This window comes from Littorina saxatilis, linkage group LG1, assembly GCF_037325665.1.
Source record: "Littorina saxatilis isolate snail1 linkage group LG1, US_GU_Lsax_2.0, whole genome shotgun sequence".
NCBI lineage: Eukaryota > Metazoa > Mollusca > Gastropoda > Littorinimorpha > Littorinidae > Littorina > Littorina saxatilis.
In genome coordinates this window covers 98,323,098-98,342,032 of record NC_090245.1, presented here as the reverse complement: position 1 = coordinate 98,342,032, position 18,935 = coordinate 98,323,098, and the positions used below count along the sequence as shown (strand labels likewise).

Genomic DNA, 18,935 nt, shown 5'->3' with positions numbered 1-18,935 from the left:
TGCTGCCTCAAAGGCGGGGTAAAAACTGTCATACACGTAAAAATCCACTCGTGCAAAAAGATGAGTGAACGTGGGAGTTTAATGCAGCCCATGAACGAAGAAGAAGAAGAAAAAGAAGAAGAAGAAGATCTTGGACAGATCTGTGATACTGTGCTAGAGTTTACATGGAAATTATGTACACTGAACACAAAAAGTTCAGGATATTGTTCAGGGGTATAGCCCAGAACGTCAAAAACGCCATATTTGAGGGTAGGCGTGGTCAAGGACCTGTGACGGCATATCCAAATATTACTCAAATCCGAGAAACACATTTTTTAACCGGAAGAATGACAGATCTTCAAGTAAACATATGTTTCTGACCAAAACACTGCAGTTTAACATCTGGGCTATACCCCTGAAAAAATATTCTTAACGTTTTTTGTTCAGTTTATCTTTTAACATCCTTCGAGTCTAGTAGAGACAGGGTGTGCTTTAAGAGTAAGACAAAAATACAGAAAATAACAAAGAAGCCGAATTTCTCGATTTCTGCATTGTTTATTTCTCTCTCTCTCTCGCTTTCTCTCTTGCTTCCTCTTTCTCTCTCTCTCTCTCTCTCTCTCTCTCTCTCTCTCTCTCTCTCTCTCTCTCTCTCTCTCTCTCTCTCTCTCTCTCTCTCTCTCTCTCTCTCTCTCTCTCTCATCGATCACATTGATAATAAAACCATTGTCTCAAATGTACAAGTAGTATGTTTCCTTTTTCATCGATCATTATTCTGTATTTTTTTGCTCGATTTCTCTGAAATTTCCTCAATTACAGCATACAGGCCATACAACTATCGAATAATTATAGAAGTTTTAAACATTTCGATGAGTCGGCCTTTTGTGATCTTAATCAAGCTCCATTTCAAAGTGTTCTTAACTGCAATGATGCAGATGACGCTAGTAATCTGTTTCATGATATTCTGTGCTTCCTTTTTTGATAAACACGCACCACTACGTCAGCATCAAGTGAAGCATCCCCACCTGCCCCCACCTGCCAGACATCATTGAGGCTACAGCGCTTCTTAATTATTTCAAATAACATAAAATGAAATATGAATATTGATTACAAATAAAAGAAGTTTTAAGACACGGCGAGGTAAGCAGAAGCAGAATACTTTAATACTCTTCTTTCCGATAAGAAAGATAATGTTAGAATCTGGCGAGCGATGAATGAACGTCTTGATAAATCTCAAAATAAACCGACCGATTTTGCATCACAGATAACTTCAAATCATTGAGCACTGTCAACATTTCATTTCGCTGGCAGAGATGCTCAAAGCCTGTCTGCTGCAAAACATGTCTCTAGACACAGATGTTTGTATAGACAAATTAACAAGTTTTTGTGTGGACAAATGCTAGTTCAAAGCGAAACGTTTTCTAGTCCACCTATTACTGTCTACGAGGTTGGAAAACTGATAGAACAGATGGCGAATAAAAAGTCAATAGGTCCTGATAAGGTTTCCTGTCAGGTTGCTAAAACTTGCTTTACCATACATAATTTATTCACTGACTTATGTCTAAGTGTGCTAAGGTAGTGCCACTCCCCCAAAATAAAGATTGTATGAACTCTGACAACTTTAGACCTATTTCCCTCTTACCTGTTCTTTCTAAACCATTGGAAATGCACAATTAAAAATATTTACTGGAATATAGGCCTGAAAGTGGCGAGTATTTTACTCGCCATGGCGAGTAGAAATATGTAAATGGCGAGTAGAAATGTAAATCTGCTGAGTAAAGTTGCTGAAACAAATGGTTGGTTTGGCGAGTAAAAATACAAACATTTGCTCTCTGGCTAGTAAATTATGAGAAGTACTAGCCAATGGCTAGTGCCCCATTCCGCGGACTTTCAGCGCTTGAATATATGGAACAAATGAATTTGTTTTATTTATTTCATTCTGGTTTCCACACCAAGCATTTCTGCCACACCGCCCTCAATTCTGTATGTGAAACTTTGTTAGCAGCAATTAACAAGGCCGAAATTACAATAACGTTATTCCTGGATTTTTAAAAAGACCACTCATTATTAATAAAGAAATGTCAATGTTATTTAAAAGATGGCTCTGCCGGTGCCCTTTTCGGATGATATCTTGCAAAACAGACACAATAATTATGTATCAATTAATTCTGAACTTCGTCAACAGAGTGTGTCAAAAGTGGTGTGCCTCAAGGGACTGTGTTGGGACTTGTATTGTTCATTTCCCCCCCCTCTGCTTCTTTACCTCTGTAAACTTGTAGAGCTAGTTATTTTTCGATAACCACCCAGCAACCAAACAAATAACGACCCAGCAACAGCCTGAATCCTCGATAGCGCAATGGGTTGAGAAGCTGTTCTGCGTTGGTACTACTTTTGCGACTGAAAAGTTCCGAACGCTCTAATGTACGAAGTATACATCTCTGGAGCAAACAATACAAACATATCGCATTTAAATTAACAACTACAGGCCTGAACACATGAATCTCCATATAAAATCCATGAGTTTGGTTGTTTTCTGAATCTTGGCCTGCTGTGCACAAACGTTCATCACAAGCAAATTCCCAAGGCAAGTAACTCTCATACTTTGTCCAGCGACAAGAGTAGTTCCCCTTTCAAATTTCTTTTCACTCAGTTTCTTCGACAACAGACTGCAATCCGACGGTCAGTTTTCAACAATATTTCATTTAATAAACAGATCACACGCAACCAAATGCACACATCTCATCAATTTAAACAACATAAAGCGGTTTCATACACTATTTTCCCCAGAAAACTGAACTTCATACAGTTTTTAACGTTGGAACACGGGTGCAAAAGTTCGTCTGCTAGTCCCATTTGACGAAAGAACATTATCCTAAGCGATACCAAAACATATACAGAACACACAATATCTGCATTTGCCGCCACAGCAGAATAACAGCATATCTGTGTACTTGATTTTAGTCCAAAATAGGAAAACTGACAAGAAGTGTTAACAGAATGGAATGATTTGCACGGAACTATACAACCGCGCATTAATCGATCGCCTGCGCAGGTTGACTGGTTGAGTGAATAGGATTCGATCAAACTTTCGCAAAAAAACTCCTATTTTCTTTGAATAACTGAAGAAAGGAGGAATAAAGAGGTTACACACCTCGTCTCAGTGATTTTGGTATTGAAACTGTAAATATTGCCGAAAAGTACTATAATTGGGAGAGGTACTTGGGGATCTCTGGGCTGCCTACTGCATTTGCCGGGTTTGACAGACCCTTGATATTTTACCCCCTATCCATCGTGGACGTTGTTCACTGGGCATGTATTGTGAATAAAAGTAAAACCAGAATATGTGATAGGCTTCATAGTGTTTCTTATTGACTCAAAAGTGACCCGTGTTTGATTTGACCTCCGCTAAGCCAGCAGTGTTAATCCGATGTGTTAATCCGATGCTAGTGTCAGTATCTCAGGTGGCACACATGATTTTGATTGCGTATGTTTCATTTCTTTTTTATATTTAGTCAAGTTTTGACTAAATATTTTAACATCGAGGGGGAATCGAAACGAGGGTCGTGGTGTATGTGCGTGCGTGTGTGCGTGTGTGTGTGTGTGTGTGTGTGTGTGTAGAGCGATTCAGACTAAACTACTGGACAGATCTTTATGAAATTTGACATGAGAGTTCCTGGGTATGAAATCCCCGAACGTTTTTTTCATTTTTTTGATAAATGTCTTTGATGACGTCATATCCGGCTTTTCGTGAAAGTTGAGGCGGCACTGTCACGCCCTCATTTTTCAACCAAATTGGTTGAAATTTTGGTCAAGTAATCTTCGACGAAGCCCGGACTTCGGTATTGCATTTCAGCGTGGTGGCTTAAAAATTAATCAATGACTTTGGTCATTAAAAATCTGAAAATTGTAAAAAAAAATAAAAATTTATAAAACGATCCAAATTTACGTTCATCTTATTCTCCATCATTTGCTGATCCAAAAACATATAAATATGTTATATTCGGATTAAAAACAAGCTCTGAAAATTAAATATATAAAAATTATTATCAAAATTAAATTGTCGAAATCAATTTAAAAACACTTTCATCTTATTCCTTGTCGGTTCCTGATTCCAAAAACATATAGATATGATATGTTTGGATTAAAAACACGCTCAGAAAGTTAAAACAAAGAGAGGTACAGAAAAGCGTGCTATCCTTCTTAGCGCAACTACTACCCCGCTCTTCTTGTCAATTTCACTGCCTATGCCGTGAGCGGTGGACTACGAGTATACGGTCTTGCTGCGTTGCATTGCGTTCAGTTTCATTCTGTGAGTTCGACAGCTACTTGACTAAATATTGTATTTTCGCCTTACGCGACTAGTTCATTCTCTGTGTGTCTCGTGAAGACTACTATCAGCGTGTAGTGAAATGTTACGCGGTTTAGTGAAGTGAGTACCACCCGTGTAATGGAAAATGAAGCGGACCAAGTGCTAACAGAACAGTTACATGAACAGAGACTACATCCTCTACAGCCTACATGAACAGAGACTACATTCTCTACAGCCTACATGAACAGAGACTACATTCTCTACAGCCTACATGAACAGAGACTACATTCTCTTTGTAGAGTGTGTGGCAGAAGATCTATTTAAAAGGGATGAAGCCGCATCTGCCTCAATGAAATGTTGCTATCACACACGTGTTATCATGCAGGTTCATGGATTGAACATTGAAGAAGATGTCGACACAAAACATTCAAAAAGAATGTGCAGGAGCTGTTATAGACGGATGAAAAGAATCGAGGCAATTGCCTTCATCGGAAAAAATGCAACACAATGCTCGGACCGATCTTAATCCTCAAAGTTGATCTGGACTGAATTTAATGACTCTAGTTGCACTCTGTCAGTCCTGCCTGCTTCACAAAAAAGAAAACTAAAACAAGTGTAAAAGATTAAAGAAAGAACTGAAGCCATCAATAACTGTTAAATTATTGAAACGCTTGATTCATAGCAAAACAAAACGTGACATTCGCCAGAAGTTCGACTCGTACGTACATGCGCTCATACGGGTTAGTTAGTTAATTGGTGTTTAACGTCGTTTTCAACCATGAAGCCGTTATATCGCGACGGGGCTCATACGGGTGTGCGTGTTTGATGACTCAGTAACAGAAACTGTGTGTGTAACTGCCTCGGATATAATGTATTAGGCCACAAAAAAATAGGTCTGTTTACGGTAACATAGGGAAAACAAATAGGGTCGGTAGGTCGGGATTTTTTTTTTTTTTTTCCCAAAAAACCATATTTTTACGTTATTTTGCAAAAAAAACCCTTCTTTTTTTTCCCCCAAATGCCAAAAAAAGTCTAGGGTCGCGCGAAAAAAATAGGGTCGGTCGGGTTACCGTAAACAGACTATTTTTTGTTTTCGCCTTATGTTATCGCAAAACCGATGCGAGAATTCAATGCTTTGCCTCGGATACTTGAAATGCGACTGCAAACTTTCTGTGTTTTTGAAACAACTTGTGCTCCATAATAACAGTATGTTTAACACTTACGCGGCCACATCTAAGTGTGAGGTGTATCAGTATGTACCCAAACAGTGATTGATTAACTTTATATCTGTGTTTTGAAAACGACTATTTTGTAGCCAGCAAATCATACAGATCGCGCTTGTGTCAGTGACAAAATAGGTGAGGTGGAGAATCAGCAGCAAGATTACTCATTCTCGTGACATACTGTGTGGGCCTGTCCGAACTGTGTTGTGTCTTTCTCCCTGCGCTGTTTACTGCCCACACGGACAGCGCGCGCAGCCAAAACGGTGTACTAGTTTCAATGGAGTAGGGGACGGTGGGGCAGGTTGGGACACTTTTTGGTTTTCGTCTCGTAGTTCAAATACAGGAAGAAAAAACCACAATATAAATAGTTCAAAATAATCTTTAATCATTCAAGAACTTAATAAGAAAGAAAAAGGTACATTTTTACGTCATTTTCTTTGAGTAATTAACAGTTAAAGACACCAACTGCAGCTGACCCAACCTGCCCCACTTTGGTTGGGTCACACTTTGGGGCAGGTTGGGTCACACCTTGGGGCAGGTTAGGTCAATAACTGCAAACATATGTTTGGATAGATAGAATATTGATGTGAAATTGTTTCAAAATCAACACTAAACAATTATGTTATTTCAATTTAAATTAAAGTACATCACAATAGTTTTTTAACATCCATAGAAGGCGGGCATTTAAAAAAAAATTATTTGTATCAGCTGACATACTGTAAAAATTACCATAAATCATACCTGAAAAGAAAATCAATGCAATGCAGTGTTTGCAGTTATGATATTGAATGATGCAGTGCCTGAATGATCGATGTCACAAAATATCATTATGCCTACTGTTTGGCTGAACTGACAGTCAGTGTGAGGAGTGGATACAGTGGCCCAACCTGTCCCACCCAACCTACCCCACCATGTGTACTTTCGAAGTTTCAATCGCTGCTCATCATTGACAAGCAGCTGACAATTTAAGCTACTGTGAAGAAATAGCTGCTTAATTTCTGAACAACAAGTCACAACTAACAATATCAACGGTGAACAGTCACTAAATCAGTTCAAAAAGTTTCAAGGAGCCAAACATTTACTTACGTTGTCGATACGAGAGGCGTATTCCAGACTGCGTTGATCCACACGCGTTGCACCGGTCAAATTTCGCGCCAACAAAAGTTCCGGTTATTCAAAAACAAGCAACGGAAAGAAAACGGAAGAAATATTACGTCTTTGAGCATTTTGTAGGGCTGACTCAACCTGCCCCACGACCCAACCTGCCCCACCGTCAAGCCGCGACGCGTCAGCTTTACTGGCCGCATTCCCCACCCTCCTGCTGTCACCCCCTTCACCGCTTGAGCAATGTGGTAAGCTGAACTTGTTCTAGGCATGTTGAACTTAAAGTGTGTGTCTATTTCCTTGATGTACGTGCTGCAATGCGCTGTCCAGTAGTGATGGAACTTGACCGAATTTTCATAAACAATGAAAAACGCAATGCTTGGTTCGGTGCGTACCTTTATTCACATGCATCTTGACAAACACATATACAGTCAATGCTATTAAAATGCATATGTGCATGCAGGCCATTGTGTCTACTTTCTGGTTATGTGTATTTTACTACGATGTGATGAACGCGCCCGAGCACAAATAGTGAAACACAAAACATATCATTCTTTATGGGTTTTGAGCGGGAGCGTATCCGCCAGGGACTTATCGCTGTCCACAGCTGTGTTATTTATGGAGGCAACTGTCTCTGCGGGAAAAGCTCTCTGCACTGGCGCGCTCAGCGCTGGCAGGCACACAAACTCTGTGTGAGCTAGGATGCAGCCGTGCATTACGCAGATTCGGAAGCACTCAAGTTGTTTTATTACGCACACACAATGCCTCATTTGAATTGTGCTTCAACACTTTGGGATAATTGCATCGATATTCATCTAAATAGACTCAATTCTCTTCATCGTCGTTCCACTGAGTTGAATAGGTCTACAGATCTTCAAGATCCTTAATTTCCTCCCCTTGAAAGATCAGTTAAAGTTTAACAAGGCTGTCTTTATGTGTATTTAATGCACGATAATGTTCCTGAATATGTACGATTGCATTTTAAACATGCCACAAAAAGGCATGGGTCCCAGAACCTGATTCCTCCTATCCCACGCCCAGACTTATACAAGTCAAGCTTAGTCTTCTCAGGAGCGTCACTCTAGAACTCACTTGAATTGATGCATAAGATTATTTGTCATGTTTGATCTGCTTTCTTTTATGATTGTATGTGACAATATTCACTACTCAGGTAATATCTGCAGCTCCCCCCCGCCCCACCCCACCCCCCACAGAATGTGTTTTTCTCATATAAGTGTACATCATCCTGTATTTGGATTGTAATATGCTATGCGTAAAAGGCAACTGTGTAGTCATTTCACGTTGTATTTAAACCATGTTTTCCTTAAGTTTGTTTACGGTTTCACATGAGATGAGTAAAATTCAACTTCAATTGCATACATGAAGCAGTGGAAAAAATGTTTTATATAGTTTTTATAGGTAAATTAAACTCGCGTGTCACGCAAATATGTCAACCAAAAACGGGAATGGTCATACCCTTGCTCATTGTACTGGAAGCTACTTTATAGCAGAAGTTTATCTTAAACTGAAACTTGTTGATTTGAAGAATTCAGATATTTAACGGCACCAGACCGCAGTTTAAAATCAGCTGAGACTAGCAACAGCAAGAAAACAGCTGACCTGAACTGACCGTTACGCACGTTTCATGCGGTGACACATCCTGAAACATGCGTTTATTTTGTTCTCACATAAATCCACTCTGTCAGATGGGGGAAAGGACTCCTGCCTTAAAGAGGTCATTACTGTAGATATTGAGATCTGAACACCAAAGCAATCATATGCAAACCTAAAATGCATCTAAACCACAATGAAAATTCCGCGTCACGCGCGAAACGTTCGTTATGGGAAAATTATATGTGTATGATTGTGCAGAGCGATTCAGAGAAAACTACTTGACCGTTCTCCATTAAACTTTACATGAGAGTTTCTGGAAATAATATCTCCAAATGTTTTGTTTACATTTGTTCGATAGATGTCTTTGATGACGTCATATCCGGTGTTTTGTGTAAGTTGAGGCGGAACTGTCTCACCTCATTTTTTGATCAAATTCAGACATTTCGGTCAAGCAATCTTCGACGATGCACGGACTATGGGATTCCATTTTAGCTTGGAAGCCTACCAATTAAATAATGAGTTTGGTCATTACAAATTCTCAAATTTCTAATAAAAATGTAAATGTTTGTACTTGATCCAAAAATGATTTCATCTTGTTCGTTATCATTTTTCTCATGCCAAAAACATGTAGATATGTTATGTTTGGGTCAAAAACAAGCTAAATAAGTTGAACATAATTTCCCTGTTAAGTGCTGGTCATGTTCAAAGCCTTGCGGCTAATGTCCAAACAGCTCTTGTTTTACCTTTGTGTTAAAATAAGATGTATGCGGAACATAAATAATCAACTTTGGATGAGCTTAAAACTTCTGAATTTTTTACCTGCGATTCCCCCCCTTTTGTGACTAGCAGCAAAGAAGAACCCTTTAAGAAGTCTTGTATAAACAAAATGCGAATACTTTTTTTCTTCTCCCTTAAAACGTAGTGTGCGTCTGTAATAAGTGTTGTATAAGGGACAGGTTGTAAGATTAGGCTTTGCCTAAAAGCTATGCCCTTTCGTAATAAAGTTCTGAGGTCTGCGAGTTCTGAGTTCTCTCTTTTCCATTTCTTTATTTCTGTTTCTCTTCTTTTTTCGTTTCGTCAAGTTTTGAGCAAATGTTTTTAGAAAGGCTGGGAATCGCGAAAACAGCAATTGCGTGTGCGTGTGTCTGTGTGTGTGTGTGTGTGTGTGTGTGTGCCTGTGTGTGTGTGTGTGTGTGTGTGTGTGTGTGTGTGTGTGTGTGTGTGTGTGTGTGTGTGTGTGTGTGTGTGTGTGTGTGTGTGTGTGTGTGTGTGTGTGTGTGTGTGTGTGTGTGTTTGGTGTGTGTGGGTGTGTGTGTGTGTGGAAACTTTGCACATGAATTCCACAACATATCCCCAGATGTGTTTGTGTGTGTGTGTGTGTGTGTGGTTCTTTTAGTGTTTAATTTTAAAACATTTTAGCGACAAACGATCTTTGATGACGTTATAAACGGGTTTAAAAAGTTGAGGGTGCACTGTGACGACCCCATTTTTCAAGTAAAGGGAATTAAATGTTTGTCAAAATATCGTTCACTCGGTCCAGACTCTGGGATTGCATTTCATTTTTTCTGCTTTCAGACTTTTAATCCATTATAATTTGTCTCGGTCTTTGGGTTTCCGGGGTTTCAGTGTTGATCTTTCAGGTTGGGTCCGACAGATTGATAAAAAGTTTTGATATCGCTTCACGCGAATTGTGTTTCTTTCTGTGTTGTTGCTGTTGCTCTTCAACGATAATTTTTGCTTGCTTTCGGTTGAATATATTTGTATTCTTATTTTGCTTTTTGTGTGATTTATGTGAGAAACAGGATTTGCAACAGTCTGGGGTATTACGGCCTGACTTTGACGTCATCCCAGATGGCAGGGAATCGATTCTTGAACTTCTTCCTGCAGGGGTTGGTGGAGATACCTGCCTATGTGATGGTTTACTTTGCTTTGCGAAGGTAAGTGACACACGACGTTGTTCCCATTCATTCCCCCCCCCCCCCCACACACACACACACACATTTTGTTTGGTCTACAGACCTCAAAACTGCTGCTTTTCAACGCTAACTTTTTCTTGCCTGTGTTATTGTTGGCTTCCCCTCGAGTAGCTTCCCTTGCTTCTTGCTGTCTTTGTCATTTGTTGGTTTGTGCAGTGCAGTTGTTTTGTCAGTTATTCTTCTCTTTATCTGTTCTATCGTCTTTCTTCTTCTTTTGTGTGTGTGTACTTTTGTGTTTTTGTGCCTGAAGAAGACCCTTAGGTCGAAACGTCGCTGTTATTCGTTCCGTGTTCGTCATTTTAACGTGAGTACATTGCTTGTTGGTCTCTTTGTTGTTCCCTCTCACGTGCAGTCGCCATTGTTTAATAGTTATTCATTAAATCATTAAAGTGAGAGAGTGGGATGGGTGGATTCAGAGAGAGAGAGAGAGAGAGAGAGAGAGAGAGAGAGAGAGAGAGAGAGAGAGAGAGAGAGAGAGAGAGAGAGAGAGAGAGAGAGAGAGAAACAAGAACAAGAACAATTCTTTATTTAACGAGGGTAATAGAGTAAGCAGTGATCTGCTTTTTTACATCTGGCCCTCGCCCTAAAGAGGGACTTGTCTGAAATTGCTAAAGAATAAGCAAGTAAAGAAAACTACTGCTACATGATTATAATAAAATGAAAGTAAGAACATATTATCAATTTACATACAATACATTGCTTAAAGGCTGACATAGTCCTATTTAATTAGTTTAATTACTTCCAGGGATTTTCCCATCGTTGCGGGGATGTATAAATTAAGCTTCCTGCAAAGGTTTAGGTTTGAAGTCCTCACCAATTACGATAAATAATTAATTCTTTATTGCATTGTTTAGCAACAGTTCTCCAGGACTTGGGCTATTTTTAGACCGTTGACGTCACTTCGTGACGTTTCGTAAACCAAAGATTGTGTTTGAGACTGTTCTGTTTACATTCGACACTATCAACACCCCTTTGCAATACTGAAATAATTTTTTCTGTGTTTGAAAGCTACAGCCAATCGTTATTATATCCCCTTAGGTACAGTTTTATAACATTATTGGCACATGTAAACAATATGAATTAATTAATGAACGCTAGCGCTACGAATATGGCAGCCTTTAAATGAAAAATGTAAGTTCATTTGACATGAGTTAAGAATTATAGAGTAGATTGCACTGACGCAACAAGCTGTAAATGCCATGCCCATTGACATACACTGCATTCGAAAAAATCAGTGTATATAAAAATAATAATACATTGTTAAAAAGCACCGGTTGTTGGTTTTAACAACCACTCAAGCGACAACAGATGTTTATTTAGACTTCATGAGATAAGACGTATATCTGGTCTTAAAAACGTTTGTGCTGCTAGTTTGCCGTAGGATTGTCGGAAGAGTGTTCCAGAGACTGCTACCTGAATAGACTAAACTAGATTTGAATAGGTCAATCCTAGGCAGAGGCATGTTCAGTCTCATCAATTGGCGTGAAGTTTTTAACGTGAATTTGGAAACTATGGTTTGAAGTACACATCCATGAATAATGTACCTTTATTATAACTTAGCCTTGCCTTCAGAGGAAGAATGCCTAAGTTCATGTTGTCTATCTCAGATAGGGTTGTTTTCTTTAATAAGACTACTTTAAGCGCTCGTTATAAAATGTAATCTAATTAGTGGTTTGAATGAATGTTCACTTGCCGAGTCCCACAAGGTAGACGCGTAATCAATAGCAGACTGAATATGAATATGAGCATTAAAGAATAATTTCCTGGCTTCCAAATTCAGAAAGTGCTTGATTCTAGATAATAGATAAACCTTCTTGGACACTTGTTTAGACAGTTGTTCGATGTGGTGTGACCAAGACAGGTTGTTATCAATGGTCACTCCCAAAACTTTATGATGGTCGACTTTTTCAACAAGTTTATCATGAACCGTTAGATCGTGAAATATTGAGGTTATGTTCTGGCGTTTTTGCCTAGTTGTTATTATCCTGCTTTTTGTTTTTAGGGGTTAAGGGACATGTGATTTAGCTCAGTCCATTCACTCAACTGGTTTAAACTTTCTTGCAGTATTTCTGATAAACGACTTAAATTGGTGTTACTAGAATGTATGGTTGTGTCATCTGCAAAAAGTTAACATAAATTCTCAATGTGAAGGGGAAGGTCATTTATGTATATAGAGAAGAGGAGAGGGCCTAAAACTGACCATTGTGGTACGCCATATCGTACATCCTGCATACTTGATGCTGAGGCGTTTGCGTATACAGCCTGTTGCCTGTCACTAAGAAAATAAGTTATAAGTTCAACAGAATCAATCCCGAGTCCATACAATGTGAGTTTCCTGAGTAACAACTTGTGGTCAATTACATCAAAAGCTTTGGCAAAATCTACAAAAACAGCTCCACAAAATTCATTATCGTTGATCTTTTCCAACCACTGATCAACACGAGAGACTAAGGCAGTGTGACAGGATTGATGAGCTCTAACTAAATCCAGACTGGTTAGGGTGAAATAATTGATTGTGGTCAAAGTGCGATAATAGGTGTTTGTTTATATGTCGTTCCAGTGGTTTTGATAATACTGACAGTATATAAATCGGCCTATAATTTGAGGGGTCTTTCTTTTCGCCAGATTTAAACAGAGGAATAATTTTAGCCTGCTTGAGGGCTATTGGAAAATATTTTTGTTCTAAACAGAGATTATAAATGTAAGTGAGGGTGTCAGAAATTACAGGGGCTGACAACTTTAGAATCCTTCCATCAAGCCCGTCTATTCCCCGGGTACCCGTTTGCTTTAAATGAGAAAGAGAGAGAGAGAGATAGAGAGAGAGAGAGAGAGAGAGAGAGAGAGAGAGAGAAGACAAAATCTTTATTATCACAGGGGCGGACGAGGGGTGGGGTGCACAGGGTGCACGTGCACCCCCCCTCCAGCAAAAAAAAATTAAAAAATTTGGAAAGCTGATTCTATGACCATTTATAAGTTCAAATGGCACCAGATGGCACCATTTTGCTTCTTTGAGGCAAAAAAATTTTCCGGTGGGGCATGCCCCCGGACCCCCCTAGCAAATTCGGGCGCTTCGCGCCCATCACATTCACTTTCGATTCAAAGTGCACCCCCCCCCCTTACAAAGCAACTGATCCGCCCCTGTATCGAGGGTAATAGATAAATTACATAAATAAAAAAAATGTGTAGAGAGAGAAAGAGAGGAGGGGAAAGCCAGTGTTCGGTTTTCACAAGGAGCAAGCGCCTCATTGCAAGGGAGCTTACTGGTACATTTACAATATTGCAGAATTAGATTCGCTCCCTTAGACCACAGGTAAGAAAGACCTGTCTACCTTGACATCTCATATTTCTGTCTACAATGTGGTGTTTTTCCCCTGTGCAGGTTTGGACGACGAAATGTGGGATGTGCTTTTCTGATAATTACGTCCGTCTCCCTTCTTCTATCTGCCATTCTTCTGGCAACAGGTACTATTTTCGCTGAGTACGCGCTTATCTCAGTTTACTTGAGGTATTATGCTATCGCGTTTAATTTTCTTTTAATCTAGAATACAGTTTAATTCGCATCTTAGAGAATATTGACTATCGATAAGTGATCTCAAGCAGAATTGACAAATCTTGAATTGGAGTCTGGCACAATAAAATAGTACAAGCTGTGAAAGTTGCTCTTTTTGAACCGTCAAATTTAAAACAGACAAGAAGAAAAACAAGTCGCGTGAAGCGATACAAAAACATTTAGTCAAGCTGTCGGCATCAAAGTTCATATAACAGATTCACTTTTTTGTAAAGTCATCGCCGAGACTATATTAAGATAGTCTCGACTAACCACAGCCAAAGACCGAGACGGGTCACGCTCGTCTCCGCGTAGCGTGCGAACACAGTACTTACTAAACCTATTTTCTGTAATTCTGAGAAAATGTTAGAATAAACATGACATATGTATATATTTTTGAATTCAGGAGAAATTGAAGAATACGATGCAATATTTTTTTAGATCTGTAAGGGAAAATTCGATTTTAATGACAACTTTAATGAGAAATCGAATGATCTAATTTTCAGGCTGCCAAGCTGAAATTCAATCTCATAGTCCGGACTTTGTCGAAGATTGCTTGACCAAAATTTCAATCAATTTGATTACAAAGTAAAGGCGTGACAGTGCTTCCTCTACTTTCACAAAAAGCCGGATATGACGTCATCAAAGACATTTATCGAAAAAATGAGAGAACAACAATCTGGGGATATTATACCCAGGAACTCTCATGTGAAATGTCATGAAGATCGGTCCAGTAGTTTTCTCTGAATCGCTCTACACACACGCATACACACACACACCACCACCGTCGTCTCGATTCCCCGTCCATGTTAAAACATTTAGTCAAAACTTGACTAATTGTAAAAAGACAACAAAGCCCGCAAGTAGCCGAGCAAGCTAGCTAACTAAATAAGTAACCAAATTACCATTTAACTAACTGGCTAACAAACCAACCAACCAACCAGCTTGAACAAAGGAACAATCTTTTAGTAGTGACCGTCATAATCTCTTTAGAACAAGGACTACGATTAGACCAATCAGCAGCTGTTTTGATCCATAGATTGTCTTGTATGATTTAGTAACGGGGTCAGCGATTTTTATCAATAGATTGTCTCATATGATTTAGTAACAGGGTCAGCGTTTGGACCAATCAGCAACCATTTTTATCAATAGATTGTCTTGTATGATTCAGGGGTCAGCGATTGGATCAATCAGCAGCTATTTCTATCAATATATTTATCTTGTATGATTTCATAACGGGGCCAACGATTGGACCAATCGGGAGCTATTTTTATCAATAGATTGTCTTGTATGATTTAGTAACTGGGCCAGCGATTGGACCAATCAGCAGCTATTCTTATCAATAGATTGTCTTTTATGATTTAGTAACGGGGCCAGCAATTGGACCAACAACCAACGTGTTGTCACTCATTGGCAAGTTCGGCATCTCTGGCGCCTTTTGCAATCTTGTTATCTTCAGCCCAGAGCTCTTCCCAACAAACCTCAGGTAAGCGAAAAACGTCAAAGAAATTATAATCCTACATACGTGAGAGAGAAAACTCATGAGATAACATTCAATATCGTTCACACCACACGTGTGTATATCATGTAAATGAGGTCGTGTGAAACCAGTCTGGCAGGGACCTGCAAAGCACAACACGTTAAAAAAATCATGATCAGTATTTGGTTTAAAAAAAAATTTCTCTCAAGAATTTGAAAGAGCAATACCGTATACATGTCAATAAATCAAAGGACCACAACGGCCCATGGTTATGAGCGTACTTTTATAAACAGTTTAAAGTCAGATTTGGCGGACGATTACAATATACAAATAATAAAACAATGTCAAGACAATAGAAGGGGGGGTGTATATCAGGGGGGCGGGGGAGGGGTATCTTTATTTGAGACAGATATGGGTATGGTTTTCTAACAGTGCGGACATGGACATTTTCATGGTGTCCACACAAAAATTATTGCCAGTTACTGTTTTTGGTTCTGGTAACGAGGATTATCAATTGTACAGATGAGTATTTATTCTGGACAGAAAGAAGTGTTTTTTCCCCACTGTTATATAATTTTTATGTATTTTACCCCCATCGTCCTCTATTTCGATTTTGACATTGGAATCATGAGACATCAGGGCTTTAAACATTATATAAAATTCAGTGGCACACCAACCCAATAGAAGAGGGCTTCGCGTTTTGTTTTCTGATCGGTCGCTAAATTTGGCTTCTTGTGATATTCGTTTACAAACCAATCATGTTTGTTGTTGTTGTCGGTTGTTGTTAATGTTTTGTTTTTGTGGTTTTATTCTGCATTGGAGAAATTCTAATGTGAAACCTGCCATGGCTTCACACAAAGTCAACCTGGAAAAATATCTTTGAAGTCAGATGCATAATTCTCAAGAACAGTTTGACACAATTGCTACAATCAGCTTTAAAGTAAAACCATCCTTCAAAAATAAACTCCATGAAGAACCGCATTTTCAGCATTTAAAATAGTGGTCGGTGAGTTAGATTTTCAACACGTGAAGTATAATGTCAAGAAGAAATATTCTTCTTGGGTATAATACTCTCTGATCAATTGCACCCAATACATTTTTTGTTGTAAGTTAATTTATTTGTTTTTTTTTGTCTCCACTGAATTAAGTAAAGGAAAAAGTCAATTAAAAACAAATTCAGACAAAACATCATGTTATTTGTTGATGTGTGTGTGTGTGTGTGTGTGTGTGTGGGTGTGGGGTGTGTTTGTGTGTGTGTTTTGTGTGTGTGTGTGTGTGTGTGTGTGTGTGTGTGTGTGTGTGTGTTAACAGGTCTGCTGGACTAGGAGTGTCCTCCGCAATGGCTCGCGTTGGAGGAATGATCGCTCCGTTCTCCTCCAATCTGGTCAGTTCTGGGTTTTACTTTCACACATTGACCTGATGGTCTGTAGCCTTGCACATCACTGTGTGTGTGTGTGTGTGTGTGTGTGTGTGTGTGTGTGTGTGTGTGTGTGTGTGTGTGTGTGTGTGTGAGTGCGAGTGTGTGTATGTGAGTGTGTGAGTGTGTTTGTGTGAGTGTGTGTGTGTGTGTGTGTGTGTGTGTGTGTGTGTGTGTGTGTTACATCTCTACTGACCTGTCTCACTGTGTATGTGTGCGGCGAAGGGGGGGAGGGGGATGGTCCTTGGTGTGCCACCGCGTGTGTGTATTTGCTTACATGCATGTATGTGTAGCTGTGTGCGTGCGTGTTTGTATGTGTGTGTGTGTGTCCGTCCGTCCGTCTGCATTGTCAGTATGTGAGTTTGTCTGTCTGTCTGTCTGTCTGTTTGTCTGTCTGTCTGCCTGTCTGTTTGTCTGTCCGTCTTTCTGTCTGTCTGTCTGTCTGTCTGTGTCAATAAATGTCAGTGAAACGTACACATTTGAAAACAATAAGGATCAAAATCTAAGATACTTCAATTATAACTTTACACACCTTTACTGTTTCCAGTCGACCATTGCGGTATGGGCTCCGGGGTTGATTTTCGGCGCTATGTCGGCTCTTGGGAGTTTTGTCATCCTTCAACTTCCGGAAACCAGTGGGCGCCCTCTACCGACCACCATCCAGCAGATGAAAGCCTGGCACAAGAGAACACCCAGCCAAATACAACACGCTGAAATCATCATCGAGCCAAAGGGCGAGAAAGGAATCTGTTGATTGGTCCTGAAGGCAGATACTAGGAACTCATGTCAGTAATCCAACTTAAGAAGACAAGTTCAGCCTTGCTTTAAAAAAGCTGGCACATACCAAATGACTGAATCTTTTTCTAGAACCAAGCACCAAATGCATAAGAATGAAATATTATTGTTGAAAGACACTGATTGGAGATACGAAGATTAGATTCCAGAATCCCGGAGAAATGAAGGTGTGCCTGGGTCTGAAGTTTGAGTGGGAGAAAGGTATGCAACTGCAAAGCGAAAACTTTTGCGTGTGTGTGTGAGTATTATTGTTAGGAGATTTTTTTGTCAGGAAACACATAGTGTGTGTCTGTTCTTTGTTACTCGAGTCACCAAACTGACTGGTTTTTCACAGTGAAATTAATTGTTTGTGAGAGATGAAGCTGTGTATGTGAATAATCAGATTGTGTAAGTTAAAATGAACACTTGTTTTCCGTGTTTAAATGTAGCTTTCCCAGTACAAACATTATTAATGGTTTTGGGGACATTCTGTGGCACAGATCCAGCGAAGAAATGGGGTGAAAAACATCGCATTTTCAGCCAGAATGGAAGAGCACACATACACACACACACACACACGCACGGATGAACGCACACACACACACACACACACACACACACACACACACACACATACACACACACACACACACACACACACGCACGGATGAACGCAAGCACACACACACACACACACACACACACACACATACATACACACACACACACACACACACACACACACACACGGATGAACGCACGCACACACACACACACACACATACACCACGACCCTCGTCTCGATTCCCCCTCTATGTTAAAACATTTAGTCAAAACTTGACTAAATGTAACTACCTATAAACTAGTATCAGCAACTTGACTTTATATTTTTATGAGTACATTTTATAAAACAACAAAACGGAACTGTAACATAACATTTTATGACGTGCTGTCTACCTTAATTCAACATGAAACCGTGTAAAACACGAAAAATAATAACTCACAAACCCACGTTCTCATATCAAACGAGATCACAGAAGATCGTTTTCTCCATTTCAATTTTCCTTTAGGAACGGTAAGTAGAGTGCGCTTCGCATCCAGTTCCCGCACACGCGTACGGTTGCCTTCTCCTGAGTACAACAACGCGGACACGAATAGACTACAGACGAGAAAATCAAATGGCAGGGATCAGTTTTAAAAATAATCACGATTTCAGTGAAGAAATATGGGGCCAAGAGGTTGTCAATAAATACTGATATCAGTTAAAGCCTCATTCCCTGTCACATGAGGTTCACAATGATGGCGCTAATATTTTTTTCAAACCGGTATGCAAACTTTTATAATGCAAACAGTCCAGAAAAAAACGATAGGCTGGTCATTGGAACCAGTAAGAGTCTAGCTCAGAGTGCTGTTTTGTTTTTGTTTTACCGGCGAAAAAAACCCGGTAGTTTTAAAAATCAACCGGTAGGTCACACCGGCAGCCAATTTTTTTTCGGTATTTCTCGTTTCAACCGG

General features: G+C 39.6%; 1 protein-coding gene across 1 annotated transcript in view; it reads left to right on the top strand.

Moving 5' to 3' along the window:
* Positions 1–17,827, top strand: part of LOC138947003 (organic cation transporter protein-like) — a 28,690-nt gene extending 10,863 nt beyond the window's left edge. The window contains exons 6-10 of the mRNA XM_070318426.1: positions 10,029–10,163; positions 13,582–13,664; positions 15,115–15,235; positions 16,541–16,613; positions 17,194–17,827. Coding sequence (XP_070174527.1) covers positions 10,029–10,163; positions 13,582–13,664; positions 15,115–15,235; positions 16,541–16,613; positions 17,194–17,400 — 619 coding nt within the window. The 3' untranslated portion in view covers positions 17,401–17,827. The remainder of the gene's footprint in view (positions 1–10,028; positions 10,164–13,581; positions 13,665–15,114; positions 15,236–16,540; positions 16,614–17,193) is intronic.
* The last annotated feature ends 1,108 nt before the right edge of the window (positions 17,828–18,935 follow it).